General features: G+C 41.0%; 2 protein-coding genes across 2 annotated transcripts in view; one reads left to right on the top strand and one right to left on the bottom strand.

Moving 5' to 3' along the window:
• The window catches only part of PPP3R1 (protein phosphatase 3 regulatory subunit B, alpha), a 58,992-nt gene extending 51,643 nt beyond the window's left edge, over window positions 1–7,349 (top strand). Inside the window, exons 5-6 of the mRNA XM_065929034.1 lie at window positions 501–685; window positions 5,333–7,349. Of these exons, the coding sequence (XP_065785106.1) occupies window positions 501–685; window positions 5,333–5,380 (233 nt within the window). The 3' untranslated portion in view covers window positions 5,381–7,349. The remainder of the gene's footprint in view (window positions 1–500; window positions 686–5,332) is intronic.
• Window positions 7,350–12,399: 5,050 nt separating this feature from the next.
• On the bottom strand, window positions 12,400–21,896 carry PNO1 (partner of NOB1 homolog). Its single transcript, XM_065929035.1, has 7 exons — window positions 21,614–21,896; window positions 21,237–21,386; window positions 18,979–19,062; window positions 18,730–18,790; window positions 18,373–18,490; window positions 13,940–14,010; window positions 12,400–13,060 (listed from the first exon to the last, which is right to left on the bottom strand). The coding sequence occupies exons 1-7, from the start codon at window positions 21,818–21,820 to the stop codon at window positions 12,993–12,995; spliced, it is 759 nt and encodes a 252-aa protein (XP_065785107.1). The 5' UTR covers window positions 21,821–21,896; the 3' UTR covers window positions 12,400–12,992.
• Between the last annotated feature and the right edge of the window lie 342 nt (window positions 21,897–22,238).

Below are 22,238 nucleotides of genomic sequence, written 5' to 3' on the forward strand. Positions count from 1 at the left end.
TGTAAAGCAGCAGTCCCCAACCTTTTCAGCACCAGGAACCGGTTTTGTCAAAGACAATTCTTCCATGGACTAGGGTAGGGAGTGGGTCTGGGATGATTCAACTGCATTACATTTATTGTGCACTTTATTTCTATTTTTATTACATCAGCTCCACCTCAGATCATCAGGCATTAGATCCTGGAGGTTTAGGGACCCCTGCTGTAAAGAACCTGCAAGGTTAGAACTATTGTTAGCCCCAATTTTGTATGTACAGAAACTGAAGCTTAGGAAAGGGTAAATGACTTAAACTCTAGGCTGCATTAACTGGCCCATCAGTCTTAACTCCATAGCCCATATACTTGTAACCACCTAGTTTCACCTAAAAACAACATCTCTGTGTGGGAAGGAACTGTCCTCATAGTAGAGTTCTAAATGCTGGGCAACTTACTATCTTCTCTCTCTTTGAAAGTGTTTGTGATTACCATGAATTGCCTTTGATTTTTCCTTACTCTTTTTTTTAGTTGCTTTCCGTATCTATGACATGGATAAAGACGGCTATATTTCCAATGGGGAACTCTTCCAGGTGCTAAAGATGATGGTGGGGAACAATCTGAAAGATACACAGTTACAGCAAATCGTAGACAAAACCATAATAAATGCAGATAAGGATGGGGATGGAAGAATATCCTTCGAAGAATTCTGTGCTGTAAGTACAAAAAAAGCTAGTTCTTCATTAGTTATGTTTCATAAAAGCATTTTTAATATCACTTAGTAGAGAATTCCTTATAGTTATATTTTGCCCTAGAAATTTCTGTGTTTGATTTTGCCCGATAGCCCCAGATTCAGTTTTGAAATGTTCTTTGTTGTAACTGTTACTAATTACTAATTATTCTCAAGTATTAATATTCTCAGTGATTGTCTGATAAAATGCCACAAGAATGGTACTAGTCTCTTTTACTTATTATTGGTAGCCTCCCAAGTGAACAGCTAGGTTATTTGAAAATACTTAATAGGAAATAAAGAGTTCATGAATTTCAGCTAGGAATTCAGAGGCTTGGTCACAAGGATGAAAGAAATGGAGTCCCCATCTGTCATAAACTCAGCAGTGAGGCAGTGTAGAAAGGTGATTTGTTTTCCCCTCTCCTTTTTTTCTAAGCTACTGATGGGTAGTTTTTGTGATCTGGGGCAAGGGCTCCACAGAGGCATAGCCTATAGTTGTGAGAAGCCCTGGAGGACTTGCTCTCGGTGGGAACTGGGGCACTGGCTCAGCTTCCTGTTTATTGCTTCTCTTCTGTGGCTGATGCCCCTAAAACAGATAGTAACTTTCTGATGCGTCATAAGCAGTTTTAACAGTAAACTGAAGATGCTGGACAATCCAAAGGAAATGCAAAGAAAATAACAACGTTTTGAAAATTTTCAGTCTTCACTGGATGCTTCTATGGAAGGTTTGCCTTCTTTTCATTTTTTACTTAGAGGACACCAGGGAGAACAGATTAATTTGTCATGTATTACATAAGGACTTAAGTAGCTACTTTGGCTTTTAAGTAGAAGTTCACATTATACCTCAAGGATCTTTTTTCATCTCAAGGGAATGAGATCTTTGCATTTTGTTTCAAAAAAGTAGGGTGGCACTCTAGTTGAAAGAACAGGCTGGTTCTTCTCGGAAGAGAGTTAGATAGGATGAACTCGTGAGCTTTGGAACCAGTGCTGGGTGGTGCCGTTGGAAGTGCGTCCTGTTCCTCCGTGTCTACCCCACTCTTGCCAGCCCGTGTTGAAGGACTCCCGCGGGCGGGCATCAGGTTGTGCGTGACATGAGACCAGCCTGGTAGTGGCATCATAGGTAGCAGCCAGTTTGCAAAAGTAGGAAAAAAAAAATTCCAAAACTTGAGGGAACAAAACAAAAATGAGGAACTTGGCTGGAGTGATATGAAGGGATATGCATAAGTGAAGACTACTTGCATTTAGTAAATATAAGCTGTAATTTAAAATTACATGTAAATCACTTTACTAGTGGAAGAAAATACATCCCTAGGGAGAGAAATTATGGTCTGTACACTGAAGGCGTAAGCTAAGCTTTGAGTTTATTTTTCAGCCTTTGTGATAAATTGCCCTTACTTGTATTTTTGGAGGGCATAGTTCAGGAATGAACGAAAATGTTTGTATATTAAGCCAACTTTGGGGAACATTTATCAGGCTCATAACTTGGGCTTCATTGGCTTCTCTTTATTCTGTTTTCTTAAGCTGTAACAGAGAGAGAGAGAGAGTTATCTTAAAAGATCACATACTACATATCTGTTTTAACATTTTCAGAATGCTTTACCATACACAAATCTTAGAAATGATCAGTGACAGGATTAACGTTGATGGATTGAATGCATGTATTTAGTTTTGTCTCCTTTGAAAACTTCACTGAAATTAAATGGGTTAAAAAGAAAAGGTTATAAACTCACAAGGACCAGGTGAATAGCAGAGAGGGTAGTAAGTCAGTTTGGTAATTTATAAAGTTGAGTGGTTAGCAGATAGGCATGAAAATTCTAAGCTATCCACCAGGAAAGCGGAGAAGCGGCTTGGTTTGTAATGTGGAACCCCTAAAAGGCTCAGAAAGTGGAGACATGACTGAAAGTGGGGGTGAAGGCGGGGCTAACCGGAGAATCGCTTAAGTCTGTGTAAGGAGCAAGTGGAACACAAGGTCTCCTTCCTGACTCTGTTCAATCTCTTCTACTCTGTAGTGGGAGATTGGCAAGCGTGAAATAGGGCTGTGTGTGTGTTGGGGAAATTAAGTGAAGAGAAGCATGTTTGCATTTTGACACCTCCAGCGTTTTTCTCTGACTTGATTCCCTGGCAACTACACTTGTACCCTCTAGGCAAGAGGTGGGGAAAGCCCTGTTTGGGAAAGCTGACTTCTAGAAATGGTGTTCACCCAGTTGTTCAAAGCGCAGCGCGCAGTCAGCAGCCCTGCCCCGTGCACAGAGGCTCTGGGGCAGACTTTGCGTAGGAGGAGAGGGCCCAGGATCACCAGACGTTCAAGGAAAACCTCTGACATGGATTACAGAGATGAAATCAAACCTGAAAAAGAAGCATGCTGAAGCAGGCCTATGCAAGGCCAATAAACACTTCAAAAGTAGAACAGAAATCTGTCATTATTACCCTTAGGGATATAATATATTAGATCTTTGAAGCAAAAATTGGACAATGAATAAAAGAGCTCTAGGAAATTTAAATGTTGGGATTCATTCTAGGAGGTCTAACATCCTCCTATGTTAGGACCTCCAAATGTTAGGTCCCAGAAAGAAATTGGAGGGAGGAAATCATCAAAAATGAATCAGAAAATTATCTCAGAATCAAGTCTCCTTGACTGAAAGGACTTACCAAGTACCCAGCATAGTATATAAAATAATCTGGGCCTTGGTACACCGTCATGAAATTTTAAAACAAAGAGATGGTTTACAAGCTTCCCAAGAGCTCAGGTAGAGGGACAGGGGAAGGGCTTCATACAAAGAGTCAAGAATCGCGATGGTGACAACTTTCTCACTTAGCAACTTGGAAGATAGAGGACAAAACAAGAATTCTCAGTAAACTCAAACTGGATGGTAGAATCAGACATTTTCAGGTATGCAAGTCCTCCTCCCTTTTTTGGAAACTACTAGAAGATGTACTTCCACTATGAAAAGGTTATAAATCAAAAAAAGAAGTCAGTGTGTGGGATCCAGGAAGCTCAGACGGTCAGGCAGAAGAGAAAGCCTCTAGGAGGATCCATGGATGCCAAGCCTGGATGGGAGTAAGTCCAAAAGCTCTGGGAGTGATTTGAAAATAATAAAATTGATAGCTTGATATAATACATCTGAGTGCCTTTAGGGCAAAGTTTAGTGTTGAATTAATGATAAATGCATAGAACACCCAGTGAAGAAGAAGATCAGTTATTAACTGTAGGAAAACAGATCTGCAGGGAAGCAAAAGTAATCATAGTACACAGTTCTCTTCTGCTGTAAGTAGTATTTTATACAGGCATAAATAAAACGCTGAATTTCTATCTAATAAACAAACAAACATGCAGCTCTTTGATGCATGGAAGAGGTGGGAGGTATGATGATGTAGGATAGGAGAAGGCTAGGAGATGATGTAGGAAGGGAAGAGGGGTGTGTGTGTGGAAATGAAAGCTGTATCTCCTGTGATGGGAAGTTGATGGATAATGCCTAAAACTTTAAATCCAAGAAGAAGCAACATAGGAGTGTTACTTGGAGTCTTGTAGGCAAATATTAAACATCAGCTGAAAATTCTAAATGATTGCCGCTAAAGTAAAAAGAAATTTGAAGACAGGATAGCAAACGGCTGTTTTCATGACAGGAGTTGTAGAGCTAGCTGGCTGTTTAAGCTTTATTTTTCAAATAAAAATTAAAAAGTTCAAAAATAGTAGCAGATGCAACTATGTACAACATGGATGAGTCTCACAAACATAATGTTGAGTGAAACAAGACAGACTTGAAAGATTTCATTTGTAAAGTGTGTAAAAACAGATCAATCTGATCCATGGTGTTGTAGTGACTAGTTATGTGTAGGTGGTGGCTTGGGAGGAGGGAGGTGGGGTAGGAGGGGGGTAGCAGAAGAGCTGTGGTGATGCCCTGGGTACTGGTTACTTGGGTCATCACTCTGAAAATTCACCAAGCTGTTACCCTTTATGGTTTGCCTATTTTATGTAGGTTTTGCTTAATAAAAGTTACCCGCAAATAATGCTACAGGTAATCTCACTTCAACATTGCTGTGTCAGTATTCACGGAGGTGTCTGTAACACCTGCACATGGAAGAGCAATGTACAGAAAATTTTATTCATTACTTTTTGATATATTCTAGAACAGAGTGACAGTGAAGGCCCGTATTTGGTTTTTGAGTTTTTATGGTAACACCTAGTTAACATTTGATATTAAACTACTGAAGTCCATGTCGAAATGCAAAGGAAAGAGTGGGCCAAATCCTACCGGTAGCCTATTTTTTTATGTTTTTGAGCTAAAAAAGTTTTTTACACTTGAAAGTGCTGTTCTAAAAAAAAAAAATAGAAGAAAAAAATTTAAGAGAAACTATACATGGCCTACAAAGCTTAAAATATTTCCTGCCTAGTCCTTTACAGAAAAATTTGCCATTTCTTGTGTTAGAGCGCAAGAAAATGCTTGTTATCCTGGGAGAAAGAAGCCATGAAAATTCTAACAAAAGGCGATGCGAGTTTTAAAAAAAGAACAGCAGCTTCTGGAAATGGCTAAAGTAGTGTGCTTTTTTAAACCGCAGTTTTCGTAGGGTGGTTAGACTGGTACAGCAGAGTCCCTCACACCTGGTCAAGTGTGGTCTGTTCTGTCTGTTGCAGGTTGTAGGCGGCCTAGATATCCACAAAAAGATGGTGGTAGACGTGTGACTCTTGTGTAAAGAGTACCACCCAACACTTTTGCTTTCTTCTCCATCTCTGAAGATCTGCTCAAGACGTCCAGCAATGCTCTTTGTGTATTTAAATGGAAGTATTTTCTCTGTGAAGCCACATTTTCCAACATGAGCCTCATGAAGCCCAACTAAGTGTTATTGAACTCTTATTCTCTCAATAACTCAGTGTAGCACTTTAAAGCTGAAGGACAGCAGCATGAAAAGAGCATATCAATGTGGCGAAGAAAGGGAAGGGGTTGGCTTTTTAATTTATTTTTCTTCATCTTTTATAACAAGAAAGTATCTATATATACATATGTAAATATTTATATATAGATATATGTAGCTTTCTATATGTGTAGTAGGTTGGCTTTAATTTAATATACTTGATTCAGAAACAAAAATGATAAAAGAGTACAAAAGTGCCAAGCAGAACATTCAACATCCTTACTTTTATTTCACACAGTTTTATATATAGATCAAAGATTGTACAGTTTGAGCCGGGTGTTAGGCCAGGTATTTGCCTTTGCCTGCTCTTTCTCCTTTGAGAGATTGACAAAGCATTTGTTAACATCTTCTTATTTACCTTGATGACATTTTTGTAACAAAGGAGTGTGTACCTTAATTTCTACCTATGATATATTTCCAGGGACTGGTCTCATTGCTGAGCAGCTTTGATGACGTCTCTGCTTGAGGAGAAAGTCGAGTCCAGCGCTGCTGCCATGAGCTCGTTCTTGTGTTCATGCAGTCACTGCACAGAGCTTACGCCTCATTCTGTTACTTCATAACTAGGAGCCATTGCGTTCATTAGGTGTCCCCGAGTCAGTGTCAGTTCGTCGTGATTTTATTCGTAAAGGACAGAAGCTATGAGGCAATCCTGATTTGATCTCAGACATGACTTAATGAAGAGTTCCAGAAATAATCATGTAATAGCTCAGGATATCCGTTTATGTTTCATTACATGGGTGGTAAATTCTCATTAAACTTACCTTTAAACCATAAATTTTCCCTTCTCTGTTTCAGAAGACTTGCAGCTAATCTAAAAACTGGTGATGTTTAATGTGCATGTGTGTATCTATACACCCACATATACTTACATATGACTTACCTGGGAGAAACCTTATTAAACTGTTTGTCACAGAAGAGCAAAATCATATCCAAATTTATACCTCTTTAATTTCTTTACTGCAAGGCATAGAGAGTGCATGATGGTGTTCTTCCTTTGCCCGAAGACGTCTCGGGTAACTTAATACTTTGTGTGATTTAAAAGTAGTGTACCACGCTCCGCCAATTGATGTTATTATCATCCCTTCCCTTTTCTGCAAAGGTACTATTGGCTGGAAGAAAACATTCTGGTTAGCTTTGTAGGACTGTAGTCTTTCCCTGTAATAGATTTTGTAGGAAATTGGTTTTATACTCCGAGTGGGGAAGGGCAGGTTGAATCAAGGTTGAAAGCATCTTAATTTGGGCACAGCCGCCTGCCACCGCTGTTCCTTCAGCTGAGTGCTGCACGCCATGGGCTCTGTCTGTGAGAGAAATCCCGGTGCTTGGTGTCCTTGCATGACATGGAGTTTTGCATGTAGATCAATTTAAAATGTACCTCTTGTTTACATAATTTGCATAATTTTAAAACATAATGTTGCCAAACTTTGGAAATGTTAATGTTCAAACTGAAAATCTCCACATGTAACTTTCTTCCTCTGGATCAGTACGTGGCTTGTCATCCCAGCCAGTGGTTTGATCTGTCCCAGTGTCAACTGCCATGTGCTCTGCTTCAAGAGGGGAACTCGTCTTTTGTGAATTTTTTGTACATAAGTATTTGTTACAGATATTTTAGCAAATGCTTTCTATTTCTCTTGCTTGTGCATATCTTGGCTGGCGTTACAGAAAAATAGTGCAAACATTATTTCCTTACAGGGGAATGAGGGTTTTTTCTTTTTTTCTTTTTTTTTTTTTTTAGTGTGTGTGGGTGGGTGGGTGGGTGGGGGGTGGTTTATGTTGAATGTTTAGTTTTTCTTCTGCATGAAACATCATGTTGTGGGATCTTTAGGAAACTTCATACTGTATGAATAAGAAAATAAAATATTTGAACCTTGATTGAGTGTATTTGCAGTGGTCTTTAGGCTTCCCCAGCCATTGTGTGAGTGTGTGCTTGTGCTCAGTTGCATCGGGCTCTTTTGCGACCCCATGGACTGTTTGCCCAACGGGCTCCTCTGTCCGTGGAATTTTGCAGGCAGGAATACTGGAGTGGGTTGCCATTTCATCGTCCAGGGGATCTTCCTGACCCAGGGATCAAACCTGCTTCTCTTGTGTCTCCCGCATTGGCAAGTGGATTCTTTACCGCTAGCACCATTGGATAGTCTTTGTTCATTCTTCTAGGTCTTTTAAGAACCTTGGTAGGTTGATGTTTGATCTTTGACTCTAAGCCATAAATCAGTCTGCTTTGTCACTGGGTGAAAACACAGGTGAGTATGACCTGTAGGATGCAGTCTGTCACCCTTCCTCTACTTGCAGCTTCCCTGCTCCTCTGGAGGCCTTGACACCCTCTTTCCCGACAAGGAATGCTTCTAAGGGGTTCAGCCACGTCGTGATCCAACAGGAACTCTCCTGGCCACCATTTAAACACACTAATAACACCTGATTCTCCTTTTACCCCAGTCTTCTTCCGTAACATTTAACCCCTTCTTATCTGATTCATTCTGTATTTGTCTTCCCTGGTTATTCAAGTAACATGAATGAAAACTCCCTAAGGGTAGGGATTTCTGTCCCTTGTTCACTGATCGACCTGGTTGTCTAGATTCTGCCTAGCTCTTAGTGTTTACTCAATAAATACTTAATGAAGTAGGAAACACTTTGTTTCTACAGGTTGTGATATTAAGTTCTATTCAGTACTTTTGTTACTCTTCGTAAGCATTAGTATTGGTACTTTTATTCATTCAACAACTTTGTAGGGTTCCTATGCCATGCCTGCACTATAATGAGCACTTGAGAGTCTTACGACAGGTAAATGATGTACCTGGCCCAGATGAAATATAGGCTCTTGGTGTTTTATACCCAGAAAACCTGTATTGTCAGGCATGCACTAGTTATGAGATACTAAACACTGGCTTTCCTGACTCTTCATGGGTTAGTTAAGCTTAATCAATAGGTAACATCTAAGCTCTAGGTCTCCCTTTTTTCCCTTAGTTCTGATGGTCTTAAGAGTAGAAAAGATGACTTAAAGTGAAACAGCAGTCCACAGAATGGGAGAAAATACTTGTAAATCACCTATCAGCTAAGAGATTGTTAGCTGGACTATGTGAAGAGCTACACTCTGAAACAAAGAACCTGATTAAAAGATGGGCAGCTTAACTTGGATACTTCTCCAGAGGACATAACATAAATAGTCAGTGCCACAGGAAAAGACGTTTAGTATCACTAGTCATTATGGAAATGCAAGAAAAACAAGATACTACTTCATTAGAATTGCCATTAGCAAAATAAAGATGTCGGTAAGGATATGGAGTAGCTGGAATGCTTGTGCATTGCTGGTGTGGATATCAAATGGTGAAGTCACTGTGGAAAATGGTATAATGGTTCAAAATAATCAAACAACCGTGTGTGTTAGTCGCTCAGTCATGTCTGACCTTGCGATCCCATGGACTGCAGCTCTCCAGGTTCCTCTGTCCAGGCAAGAATAGTGGTTTGCCATTCCCTTCTCTAGGGGATCTTCTCAACCCAGGGATTGAACCTGGTATGACCCAGCAATACCACTTCTAGATACTTACCCAAGAAGTTCTAGGCACTAGCAGAGGTATTTGTGCACCCATATTCATAGCAGTATTATTCACAATAGCCAAAACTTGAAAACAACCAAAACATCAATGGCGAATGGATAAGAAAAATGTGGGATATTATTCAGTTATAAAGGGAAGGAAATTTTGACACATGCTATGTAACATGGATGAATTTTGAAGACATGCTAAGATAAAAGAGCCAGTTCCGAAAGAACAAATACTGTATTTATGCAAGTTCCTGGAGTCATCAAATTCATGAAGACAGAAGGTACAATGGTGGTTGCCAAGGACTGGGAGGAGGTGAGGATAGGGAGTTGGGTGTTGAATGGGTAGTGTCAGATGGCGAAGATAAGTGTTCTGGAAATGAAAGGTGGTTGATGGTTGGAGGAGAAGGAACTTAAATGTCACTGAGCTGTACAAATGGTTAAATGGTGAATCATGTATAATTTACCACAGTTTAAAAGAGTAGACAAGATGGTAGAAAAAGAATCTTGGTTTTTCTGGATGCTGTCCAGGACTTAGAAAGAAATGGTGTTCAAGCTCATCATATATGCCTTCAAACAATTCTTAATCTTCAAAGACTCCCATATACTCAAAAATTTCTCATTACATTAGCTCACATTTTAAGCTAAGGTCCATTGCCACTTCAAGCTTTAGCTAACCCTGTTGGTTTAGTCACTTAAGGTGTGTCTGAGTCTTGTGAACCAATGAACTGTTTCCCTTTAATGGGATTGCCCAGGCAAGAATGCTAGAGTGGTTGCTATTTCCTCACCCAAGGATCAAATGCACATCTGCATTGCAAGCAGATTCTTTCCTGGTAAGCCACCAGAGAATCCCTTGAGCATCATAAATCTGACAGCTAAGCGGATCACAATAGTGAATCCTTGTTCTCCCAAACCTCCTCAAGATTACTGGTGTCCCAGATTAATACTGGATTCTTTCACCAAATTAAGTCATTGACATTTGCAGAATACAAGCATTTTGGAAGTTATAGGATGGTTATGTTCATCATTACTCAGTGTCATCTAACGTTAAGCATGCTGTCCCATGGTTCTGAAATCAGGAAAGTTACATCTCTTCCCCAGGGCTCAATGAACATAGCTTTCTTCTGTAAATAGGATGAGAACTGGTGTCCAAATCTGCTGGAACAATAGGAGGAAACACCAAGGTCTCTTCCCTTATCAGCCACTGAGTAAGAAAATACTACTAGCCACTGCAGCAGTTAATATGTTAGTAAACTGTTACATGATGTTATCAGAAATTGTACTACATACTGAGAATTGAAAGATTGGAGGCTTTAGGGTGGGAGGCAGACACTAAAATAATAGCAGGATAGCATGATAGATACCATAGAAATATGGATCAGCATGGCTAAGGTTTTCAGTATTAGTCTCCAGGCTTTAGAGAATTTCAAGAAATGGTTTGAACTACCAGATCAACCACCACTGTCATGTAGTCAAATTGATTACATTTCTTCACTGTTCCATTCTAAGAATGGGTAAGGTGGTGATGGTGGTACAGAGGTGAAGAATCCACCTGCCAGTGCAGGAGACGTGGACTGGGAAGAGGCCTCGGCAGAAAGTGAGGGACTAATAAAGAGCCTCTTGATGAAACTGAAAGAGTGAAAAAGTTGGCTTAAAGCTCAACATTCAGAAAACTAATACCATGGCATCCGGTCCCATCACTTCATGGCAAATAGATGGGGAAACAGTGGCTGACTTTATTTTTTTGGGTGCCAAAATCACTATAGATGGTGATTGCAGCCATGAAATTAAACTCCTTGGAAGGAAAGTTATGACCAACCTAGACAGCATATTAAAAAGCAGAGACATTGTAAACAAAGGTCCATCTAGTCAAGGCTACGGTTTTTCCACTGGTCATGTATGGATGTGAGAGTTGGACTGTGAAGAAAGCTGAGCGCCAGAGAATTGATGCTTTTGAACTGTGGCGTAGGAGAAGACTCTTGAGAGTCCCTTGACTGCAAGGAGATCCAACCAATCCATCCTAAAGGAAATCAGCCCTGAATATTCATTGGAAGGACTGATGTTGAAGCTGAAACCGGATGTGAAGAGCTGACTCATTTGAGAAGACACTGATGTTGGAAAAGATTGAAGGCAGAAGGTGACGACAGAGGATGAGATGGTTGGACGGCATCACAGACTCAATGGACATGGGTTTGGGTAGAATCACAGACTCAATGGACATGGGTTTGGGTAGACTCACGGCAGTTGGTGATGGATAGGGAGGCCTGGTGTGCTGCAGTTCATGACTGAGCGACTGAACTGAACTGAGCTTGGAGTAGGAAATAGCAACCTGCTCCAGTATTCTTGCCTGGAAAATTCCAGGAACAGGAGTCTGGCGGGCTATAGTCCATGAGGTCACAGAGTCCAACACAATTTGAGCACACACGCCTCTAACATTTTGTTTCTCTTTAAAGCCCCGAGCAGTACTAATTCCCCATTGGGCAGGGATGCTTGATCAGGGAAGGTTCAACAGTATCGCAGATTTTAGCAACTGCCAGAGAAATACATTTGCTTTCTTATTACTGATAATTCTAACTATGTAAGAAACCTTCAAAAGGAAATGCAAATAATACCAAAAGATAACTTCACTTTAGCATAGAGAACCTGTGTCTTCCCAATCAAAATTATGCTTTTAAAAAAAAATTCAACATAAAATGTTTATGGTTACTGAGCAATGGTTCATTTCAGTCCAAGCGCTCTGAAAACTGGACCCATACCTCAGAAAAGTACACCCTCAGTAGTCACAGTTTTATATCTGCTTTCCTAGACAAGGCATGGGGAGTAGGCAAGTACCTGCTGGAGTCTGTGCAGACTAGAATAATTAAGTGCCAAATTCCAACTTTTCAAAGAGATAGAGGAGTAATATGGCATCACACACATACTCTGTCCATGCTGCTGTGCTGCCAAAAGGTAAAAAAAAAAATATAGCTGGGACATTTCCAGTCATCTCCCACTGGATTCCCACTGTAATACTAAGTATATCTAATCCTAGTGCAGTGTACAGGCTAGTTCGGGACAGTGGCATATATAACAGAATTCTTAATAGCAATCCTTAATACTTTTTCTAGTTCTTACATGTACTTTCTAATTAAAGTTTAAAGTTTTGGTCAAGGGTTGTGGAGATAATATACAAGAGAATACTATCATCAGTCACAATTTAATGAAGTGAGTTCCTTTCATTAAAAAAAATGCATAACATGAATCAAAGAACACATAGGTAGATGCTTGTTAAACCTTTATTACATTTGCAGAATATAGTAATTTTCTTAGGGGTAAAAATTCTCTTTTATTACATTTCACCTTAGAAGAAACATACCCCATACTGGTAAGGTCTGACTGCTTTTATTGAACACTTATTTTTACAAACTGCAAAAATAGGTACAAAGATTAGTCTTTCTTATTTCACAGAGTATATTCAAACTGCTGTTTATGACCTGGCTATAAAATATTCACACACCACTCACTATTAAGGGTCACAACTCAGATTTTCTGAGATAATTCTTTTAATTACAACTGACAGGGAAGAAATGTTTATAAATTTAGAAAACATTATAAATTTATAAATAAAAAACTCAAAATAAAGAACTGTTGCTTAAAATAAGAGGTCCCTCCCCAAAATAAGAGGATTATAAACTATGCAAACCTGCTACATGTGATTTAAAATGGAAACAATGATAAATTTTACTTAATGTGCTAGTGTAATAATGGTACCCATGACTGAAAAGTTCTTAATAAGGTGTCGGGTGACCACGTATAGAAGTAAAGTCTTTTTCTCTATAGAGGTCAAAGATGAAAAGTCCTTGATGCAAAATCAGAATCGGTCTGCCGCTCTGCTAGCCACAGCTCGAATATTGCCATAAACCTTTGATGGAGGATTTCCTGCAGAAGAAAATAAAAACACAAATATACGTATAGATGCTACATGGACAACCTGGAACACTGCATAGGATATTTTCCCACTGGATCCTCCTTAAATAACAAAAGAGCCATAAAAGAAACCATATAAATACCCTCCCAAAACTTTTTAAATCTTAAGTGCCAAAGATACCAGGTTGTCAAAGTATTTAAAAAAGCAGCTGGTCAGGCAGAACTAGGCATGCGTACTAAGTCACTTTATTTGTGTCTGCCTCTGTGACTCCATGGACTGTAGCCCACCAGGCTCCTCTGTCCATTGGCTTCTCCAGGCTAGAATACTGGAGTGGGCTACCATGCCCTCCTCCAGGGGATCTTCCAAACCCAGGGACTAAACCCGCATCGCTACTATCTCCTGCATTGGGAGGCGGGTTCTTTACCACTAGCTCCACCTGGGAAGCCCCAGATCTGGACACCAGAGCAAATTCCATGTGTTTCCCCAGCAAGCTCTACAGCCTGCATCTCTGACCACAAGTGACAGTACTTTGTGGTCTGAAGATGGGACCAAGTGGGTAATTAAGACGACTGATGCTAATCAGCAGCTCCCTCTTGGCTGAACCTAAAACACTGCCCCCTGCTACTCTGCAAGGGTTCCCAGTGCATCTTCTCAGGGGGACACAGCCATGATGTAAGCAACGTGATCCAATAAGCCCTTTCTCTTGGGCTCGCAGATGGAATCCAAGCAAAAATATTCCAGCTTCCTCTCTGGGCCAACACTTGCCAACCCCCAAGAGTTTCTGCCTGCTACCTTTATCAACTGGACCCTAAAGTGAGATGCAATGTGATCTGAGTTTCTAAATTCTCTATTCCTTCAGAGAAAACAGCAGAGGAAGAGACTGTGGTTACCCAGAATGAGGTTGCAAATGGCAGTTCTTGCCATCTTGATGTTTTGAAAAGAACCAAGGATGTGGACCTTCCTGCAAGAGAGAAAGTGAGACAGGTTAGCCACAAAAAGCACTTCCTTAACTAAGTCCCATGGTCCAGAAACTCTGGAAAGATAACATGGATTCCTAAATAAAGGTGGTGGTGATGGTTGCCCAATACTGTAAATATACTACCATCCACTCTGAAAGGAAGGATTTTATGGTAAGTGAATTAAAACCTAAGTTCTTCAAGATTCTTGGTGAATAATGGCTTCCCTCCATTCAGTACTCTGCATACACTAACGCTTTATATACATGTTCTCATCATTTAATCCTCACAAGCTTTATTAGACAGAAGTTATTCCCACATTACAGATGAGAAAGAAGTTTGTGAGAAATCACAACACCTGTCCAAGATGACACCCTGGCAGAACTGAGATCAGATGCAGAGACTACACTTAGTTAAAATATATTTGGATTTCAAATGCAAGTATTTCTAAAAATGATCTAAATTTCTTCATCACTGAGGATTATCCAGACCCCTTTTACCGTGGATTCCTTGCTGAATGGCTCCAATTAGACTGATATTATAGCATTTTACTTTTTTGAGTTCATCTTCCAAAATATCAGTAAATTTAGGAAACTGATGCTGAAATCTATAGGGGATTTCTACCCTCTCCCAAAGCAGAACCCTCTCACACCACAGGCTCAGGCATTTCTGAAATTGGAGTAAAACGGAGGCTAAAAACAAGAGAACAAGTTAAAGTCAGTTCAAGATGCTCCCCAGGTTTTCTTCCCCACTCTAGGCAACAGGCAGCCACCCAACTACCCTTTCTTTTACCCCAGTAAAATGGAGGTGGTAAGCTGCTCATAGGAGAAGGCGAGAGACTCGTGGTCTCGACCAGGGGCACCGGGCCCAGCATAAGTAGGAAGACCGTGAGCAGAGCGGAGGCAAGGCCATGTGAACGTCGGCACAGTGAACGACAACTGGCTTCCGTAACTGGGCTCCAGACCTTTGTCTCAGAGGGACTGGAGGATACTTCTCAGGGGGAACTGGCCTCCACGGGAAAGACTAAGGATACCGACATCAGGGCTTCCCCAAAGGACCAGCCTGGCAATCACCCAAGGGAAGCCAACAGTCCACCAGTCCCCCCACCCCCACTCCAAGCACCCCGAGCCCAGGGTTTCTAGTCTGTTCTTTATGGTCCCGCTTTTACACAGGACGCTCTCACTACAAGGAATCAGAACCCGAGGAAAGCATCTAATACAAAAGAGTAGGCGGCATGACCAGCAGGTGGTACAGAAGAAAGCGGTACAGAAACTTCTGCAGGGAGAAAAGAAAAACAAAACTAGTGAGATGAGAAAAGCACTTTTCACTCACTCATGAATCAAGGACAGGATATTAAGAAAATACTGAATACAAAGATTAGAAGATGAAGTTACTAGAAGCAGCTCTGCATGAAAATGATTCACACCAGAGTGGAAGACATCTTCAAAACCAGGTCTCCCCAGATGTCCGTCCTAGGCTGAGCCAGCTCCAGGACCGCCTGCGCCACCAAAACAAAGCAGGACAGAGAATCCCAGAACCGAGGGGCTCGAACACCAGAGGCGCCAAGGGGCAACGGCGAACAGAGCCGGGGTGGCAGCTGCGTGCCAGGCAGAAGGGAACAGTGCTCTGGGAACAGAAACCTCCAGAAGAGACTTCTAGAATGTCTATGTCTGAGTCCACCAAGAGGAGATACAGGTATAGCTTTCTAGTCACTGCGACACTGAGGAAGCATAGAGACACATTAAGAATTATTTCTTCATGTGACAACAGAGGTGCAAAGGACAGATAAACACAGTGTACTGTCTGGTCAGCTGTTAACACCCCAGTACCAACTTCATCCTCAGACAGTACTGAGCATGAACTGAACAAAAGCCGCACCGTACAGGGGGAGGCAAGCACTAGCCTGCTAAGAGGCTGACGGTGGAGACGAGGTGGGGGGTGAAAAAGTACAAGTCTCCTCTTTCACAGGAGAAGATCAACAGTGAATCTGGGGGAAAAAAATGAAGCTGGTATATAGAGATATTTGGAAATACAGAGATAAATAACATTTAAAATTTAGCTAAAAGAGCTCTATCTGAAGACTTGAAATTTCCTTCCTCAGAGGAGGTGGAAATGGAAGTAGACAGTGGCAAGTTTAAGTATGTGCATATATAACTTTGATAAAAATAAAAGTCTATAAAAGTTAGGCATGAAAGATGAGGAAACAGAGAAGCAAAAACACATAAAGGGTGAGTAGTTTAGCTACTAAAACAGCCAAAGCTTCAGGGCAGTAGTTGGAATGGGATGTATGTAGGTCTCCAGACATAGGCAACATTCTTTCCCATTCGATATACCAAATGTATCTAGAACAAATGGATGTTAGTTTCATATTGTGTTTACATTCTACTCTGCCAGGTTTTCAGCAACTCATGAGAAAGAACATTTACGGGTGCTAACAGTCCATCTTATGGCTATTATCATAATTAACATGAGTTGCTGAACACATGGGATTTCCAATTAGCCTACCTACAGTAAATTAAACTGCAGGACGATACATCTCTTTGCTGGTAATTGGCACTGGAAAAAAACCTACTGCTAACCACCAACAAACCTGAGAAACTTGAAACCACATGCTATCTAAAAGAAGTCATAGACTAAAGATTACATACTGTGTAATTTTACCTATGTGAATTTCAAGAAAAGGCAAAACCCTAGTGACAGAAAGGAGATGAGTGACTGCCTGGGAATCGGGAGGGGCTGCAAAGATGCACAGGGAACTTTTGGGGTGACACAGCTGAGTGTGGAGGGATCACAGGACTATATAGAGTATTTGCCAGAATCTCACTGAATTACATACCAAAAACAAGTGACTTTAACTGAATGAAAATCATACTGTAATACAGCTGTTTAAAAAATGAATTTGACAAGGAAATTTTAAGCCAAGCCTTAAAAGGCTCCTCTGTCCATGGGATTCTCCAGGCAAGAATACTGGAGTGGGTTGCCATTTCCTCCTCCAGAGAATCTTCTCAGCCCAGGAAGCAAACCGAGGTCTCCTGCACTGCAGGCAAATTCTTTACTGACTAAGTTTTGAGGGAAGCTTAAATATTTATAAATTATAAACTTAATATAATGTGCTAAAAATAATTAGAATTATAGCAAATCAGTTACATTTTAAAACTTCTAAATTAAAAAACTATTAGGACTGTATATGATATTTTAAAGTATGAAACACATTTCAAAATTATTGAAATTTCTAGTTCAAGAGAGCTTTTCCCATGACTGGAGCCCCATTTCCAGGCTCAAATCATGAAAGGTCAACGCTGTAACACACTTACCTTCAGGTAAACAGGGCCCTAGTGCAGTGTTAATAGTTTTCTATTTAAGTATGAAAAAGTCTAAAATTTAGATTTGAAAATAATAGTAAGTCCCTCAGCTCAGAGCAAAGATGAGATGAGTTTAAATAAAATTATTTCTGGGTTTAATAGCAGGCAGGTCCCTCCTCCTCACAGTCAACTGCTTCGTCTCCCAACTTCTCGGCACTGTATAATCTCTGCGCCATCTGCCAGTAACCCCAAGCTGGTAACGGAGCGGCTGCACTCACAGGCAGAGAAGGGTAATCCCAGCTTGACTTCCTGCACCCTTATTTTAAGCCCATATCATCTTATTGATGTTCATATATAACTGCTCTGTAGTTTTCCCAACAATGTGCAACACTCATCTTCCCTTTATATATTCATGCATGCACATGTGTATATGTACATTTATGTTTTTATTTTTTTATTGAAGGATAATTGCCTTACAGAATTTTGTTGTTTTCTGTCAAACCTCAACAGCAATCAGCCATAGGTATACACATATCCCCTCCCTTTTGAACCTCCCTCCCATCTCACACCTCTAGGATGATACAGAGCCCCTGTTAGTCTCCTGAGCCATATAGCATTCCCATTGGCTATCGATTCTACATATGGCAATGTAAGTTTCCCCGTTATTTTTCCATACATCTCACCCACTCCTCCCCTCTCCCCATGTCCATAGCCTATTCTCTTTTTTTAAAACAAAGACTCATGATGGCATTGAACACGCATACTTCTTGCTCTCCTCTACTGATTTAATAGGCTCCCGTGATGCTATTTAAATGTTCCCCTGTCATGTAACCTAACAGTGATTCTCAACATTTCCTTCATTCCAAATTGAGAAAAAAGCTATAACATCTAAGATTTTTCTCAACTAAATCTGCTCTCAGAGTAGGTAGCTGTTCAGTCAAAATCATATCCTCACAAGGATTTAGGGGTTACGTCATGCACAAATACAATCTTAATCACTTCTTGAAACCAGCAAAAGACCAAATGTAAATTATGACAATAGTTTTCTCAAGATCACATACTTACACGTCAGCTAAAACTATCCGCGTCCGGGTCACGTTCTCGATGGTGAATTTGGTTTTTCCTCCTTTGCCAGCAATTCTGCCTATTGCCCTGGACAGGTGGTCTCCCTTTAAAGGTTTAACTAAATGAGAAAAGCAAGACCTCAGGAAGGAAGCCATTCCAGCATTACCCACTTCCATAGGAAGTTTAATCATTAACCAAATTTCCCTCCTAAAAGACAAAAACATGCATTTTTTAAAAAGCTGCTAAGAATATGGCTCAATTGATGCCACTGGAAAGCTGAGAGTCATGCAGAATACAAAGTCCGAAGTACAAAAGTACCATCCCGGAGTTCATACAAAAAGACCACCAGACACTCACCATCTGTAATTTCAAAGGACTCCAGAAAGAGGTCATCCAGTCTAATAAGGGCAAGTGCGTCCTACAATATAGAAATACATACTGTGAAATGCTTCCAATCCATTACCTGTGTGAGTGAGTGAGTTGGTAAGCTAACTCATAAATTGTAAAACTAGAACACTCAAAAAAGAAAAAAATGCCCAAATCTATCAAAACATTCATGTGGAGTATTTTCTGAGCCCCCATTTCGGGTATCATGAAATTACTCACCTCCACCTGAAACCCAAGAATGAAGGCTTTCACAAAATCAGCTGCTTTTGTCAGAGCGCTAACATCTTTGGTTTCTTTACAAGTCTGTTTTAAGAAAAACGGTGGGGTAAGAGGCACAAATTATAGCTGGATATAAAAACAGCAACATTCTAGCAAACTACTAGGATATACCTTTCCCATTATTGTAATTTCCTTCATTCACTATCACCCTTCCCAATATATTCTCTGTGACCCAGTTTTTGGTGATGTAAGTACCCTGTTTAGTTTTCAAAACAAAACTTTGCTAGCTCCAGGGCTGGGCAGTTCCCCCCAAACACTGTCAAAAGACCGACTGCACTCCATGGCTGATCTGACTCTGGAGCTACTGGCAAGATTCCTCCAATCACTCCCATTCTGAAGGACCTCCATCCTCAGTTCATTTCCATCCAAGCTGGTCCTCTTCTTCAGTGCCATCTCCCTACGAGTCCAGATCTAACCTCCCGACTTCAACCACCCACCATTCCTGTGCTGATGTTTCCTTCCCAAAGCAACAACTCTAGTACTAACTACCAAGAATGGTTTAAGCAATGATCCTGCCCTCAGAGATTTTATTCGATAATCACAGAAATAGGCGCTCTTCATAAAATGCCCACCCCTGGAAGAGACATGCACTGCACAGGTGCTTGACACACTGTTGCTCTGATCTTCATGTCAACCTAAATTTAAGCAAGATAAATACTTTCACATTAGAGGAAACTCAAGTACCAAAATGAAAAAGTAAAATCTGAACATGGATCTGATTCTAAAACCATGAGTTCTCCTCTCCCACACAGACTCACAATTGAGTTGAGGCGACTGCGTATTTGACAACTTTGAAACCATGCAGGGTTGTGTAATGGCACATTTAAAACTACAGATCCCAGTCCCAATTCCACATGTGACCTTAGGCAAGTCTCACGAATGCTCTAAGTCTTAAGTTTTCTCATCTGTAAAATAAATTGGAACAGAAGAGCCTGAGAGGTCCCTACTACCACTGATGACTTTGCCCAACACTCCTTGGCCAGTTTCCTCACATCTATTAGATGGGGTATGTTATCTACCTCACAGGGCTGTTCTCAAGACCAAAATGATGTAGTGCCTGGCAAAGCACCACTATGTGTCTGGCACAAAGCAGTATCGACAAATGTCAGAGGAGTCCAAACTGATGGTGCTGCAATACATAATCAAGAGATTCTGACAACTTCTTTATTAAGCTTTTTATCAATCAGCAAATATAAGTTTAAGCCCTGAAGACTAGACTGAAAACTGGACTGACAGTAAAGGAGAAAGAACTTGAGCTAGACTCTAAAAGATGATGAAATTGATGTAGGAAGGAAAAGGAAGTAGGGAGGAGAAGGTTTGCACAGAGCAAATCCATCCATAAGGAGGGACAAGAAAAATGTTCAAAGCAATGGTAAGAGGACTTGGGAATGAGACTCCTACTTCAAAGGCAAATTCAAATACTTTTATCTTTCAGAGATACTGAAGATATCAAGATGTCAATAAAAGCAGTGTGGTCTGGGAAAATTAATCTGGCTCTGGCAAAGAGAATAGAGAAGTGAAATGAGATTTAAAGAGATTAAAGAAAGCAAACTTATAAGCAAACAAGAAGTTCTGGCAGAAAACCATAAAAACCTAAATGAAACTGACAGTGAGAGCAGAGAGAAATTCTGTCAAGTTCTGTATTTTAAACTCTGCCAACTATTTAGGACAGTGCCTCGCTGCTTTGCTTCATTATTCTAATCCCTCAACAGAGATAAGTCTATAACAGCCCTGATAATGAATCCTTAAAATGGAAGATATAATTAATTTTGGTCACTGATTCTGATGCAAAATTGGAACCCATAGGAAAAAACCCCAAAGTCTACTAAGTTTAATTGTCCACCTCCTAGACTGACATCATGGAATAAATAAATATTTTTACATAATTTACACTTACTCTCAAAACTTGTTTTTTCCTAAAAAGTAACACTAAAATATAGTGTACTGCAGCGAGTACTTCAGCTGCTCATTTACATACTTCTGTTTACAATAACCTCTTTGTTAACTCTTCAATCAATCAACACAGAACACTGAAAAATGTGCTGAGACGCAGCTGGTATTTTAGTATAATTTCAGGTCAAACTGGAAGAAACTCATTCAACAAGGTAAGTCCCATCAAGAATTCCTAGAAAGTCTGTTCTTTCTTTCTAGGACAGAAAAACCCCAGCATATTTTAAAGTGGTTAATATTCTCCTTACTCTGATTTCAACATTCCTCGATTTCAAGTTAAAGCGTATCTGAAGTCCCAAATGCTCCACAATAGGAGTAAATATCTTCAGCCAGTTCTCTTTTAATGGCGTGTATCTGTTAGCTGGGACTGGAATTTTCCTGGTTTCTTCTTTCCCACTCTATGACAAAAGAAAACACAACTCAGCAGTTGTCTAAAGGAATGAGGGTAAAGCTGTAAAACGACAAGGGATCCTCAAAAAGTCTCCTTTAATTGGACAGATTAAACACCAGGAGAGTCGCCCCTCTGAGCTTCACTCCAGAAGAAGCGTCAACGTCACCTAGAGGCCACCGGCCCGACCCGTCTCTGGTCCCAGCCCCGTTCCTGTTCCTCGGTCCCCGCCAGTACCAGGAACCCGTCCCCGGAGAGGGGCGGGAAGACGGGCCTCTTTGCGGGTCGGGCCTCCTCGGTGTCCATGGAGGTCGCGTCGCCTCCCTCCTCCAGCTTGGACGGCTGCTCGGCCTGCCGTTTCTTCGCCCGCCGGCTACCTTTGCGGGTGACCTGGCTGAAACCGTCCTCGGCCAACGGGCTCTGTGCCTCCATCATGGTTTCCATTCTCCAGAACCTCCAGCCCCAACCTCGGCTTCCAGCTGCAACACGTGCGGGGCTGTACCGCGCAGGCGCGCCTCGCAGGCCCCAACCTCCGCCAACCAGCCCCAGGGCTCCGCCCTCTTTCCTAAGACGTCCCATGCCGGGGACCTAAGGCGGGACTTTGTGCGCGTTCGTTGAGGCAGGGGCAGGCTGTCCTAAAATATGCCTGATTCTTAGGTTCTTCCTCTGCCCCCACCTCTCGCAGTCAGCACGCTTTATAGCCCATAATCTGTATCTGTACGAAAGGCACTAGGTAAAGCCGTAAACAAGTTTGTGTTGTTGGGGAAGGAAACTCTTGTGTGCTTGCACTAGAGCATCCGGCATTATCTGAGAAACCTAAAACTACTTGTTAGGTTTCTAGGGGCGCCTACGGCAAGCGGGA

This window comes from Muntiacus reevesi, chromosome 3 (genome assembly GCF_963930625.1).
Source record: "Muntiacus reevesi chromosome 3, mMunRee1.1, whole genome shotgun sequence".
Taxonomy (NCBI): Eukaryota; Metazoa; Chordata; class Mammalia; order Artiodactyla; family Cervidae; genus Muntiacus; species Muntiacus reevesi.

Excerpts from the sequence above, each read along its gene's own strand:
- PNO1 (XM_065929035.1), bottom strand. The coding sequence starts at position 21,820 with ATGGAAACCATGATGGAGGCACAGAGCCCGTTGGCCGAGGACGGTTTC. Across the intron at positions 18,791-18,978 it reads TTCTTGGGTTTCAGGTGGAG|GACGCACTTGCCCTTATTAG; the intron begins GTGAGTAATTTC and ends TCTATATTGTAG. Across the intron at positions 14,011-18,372 it reads CGGATAGTTTTAGCTGACGT|GAAGGTCCACATCCTTGGTT; the intron begins GTAAGTATGTGA and ends TCTCTCTTGCAG.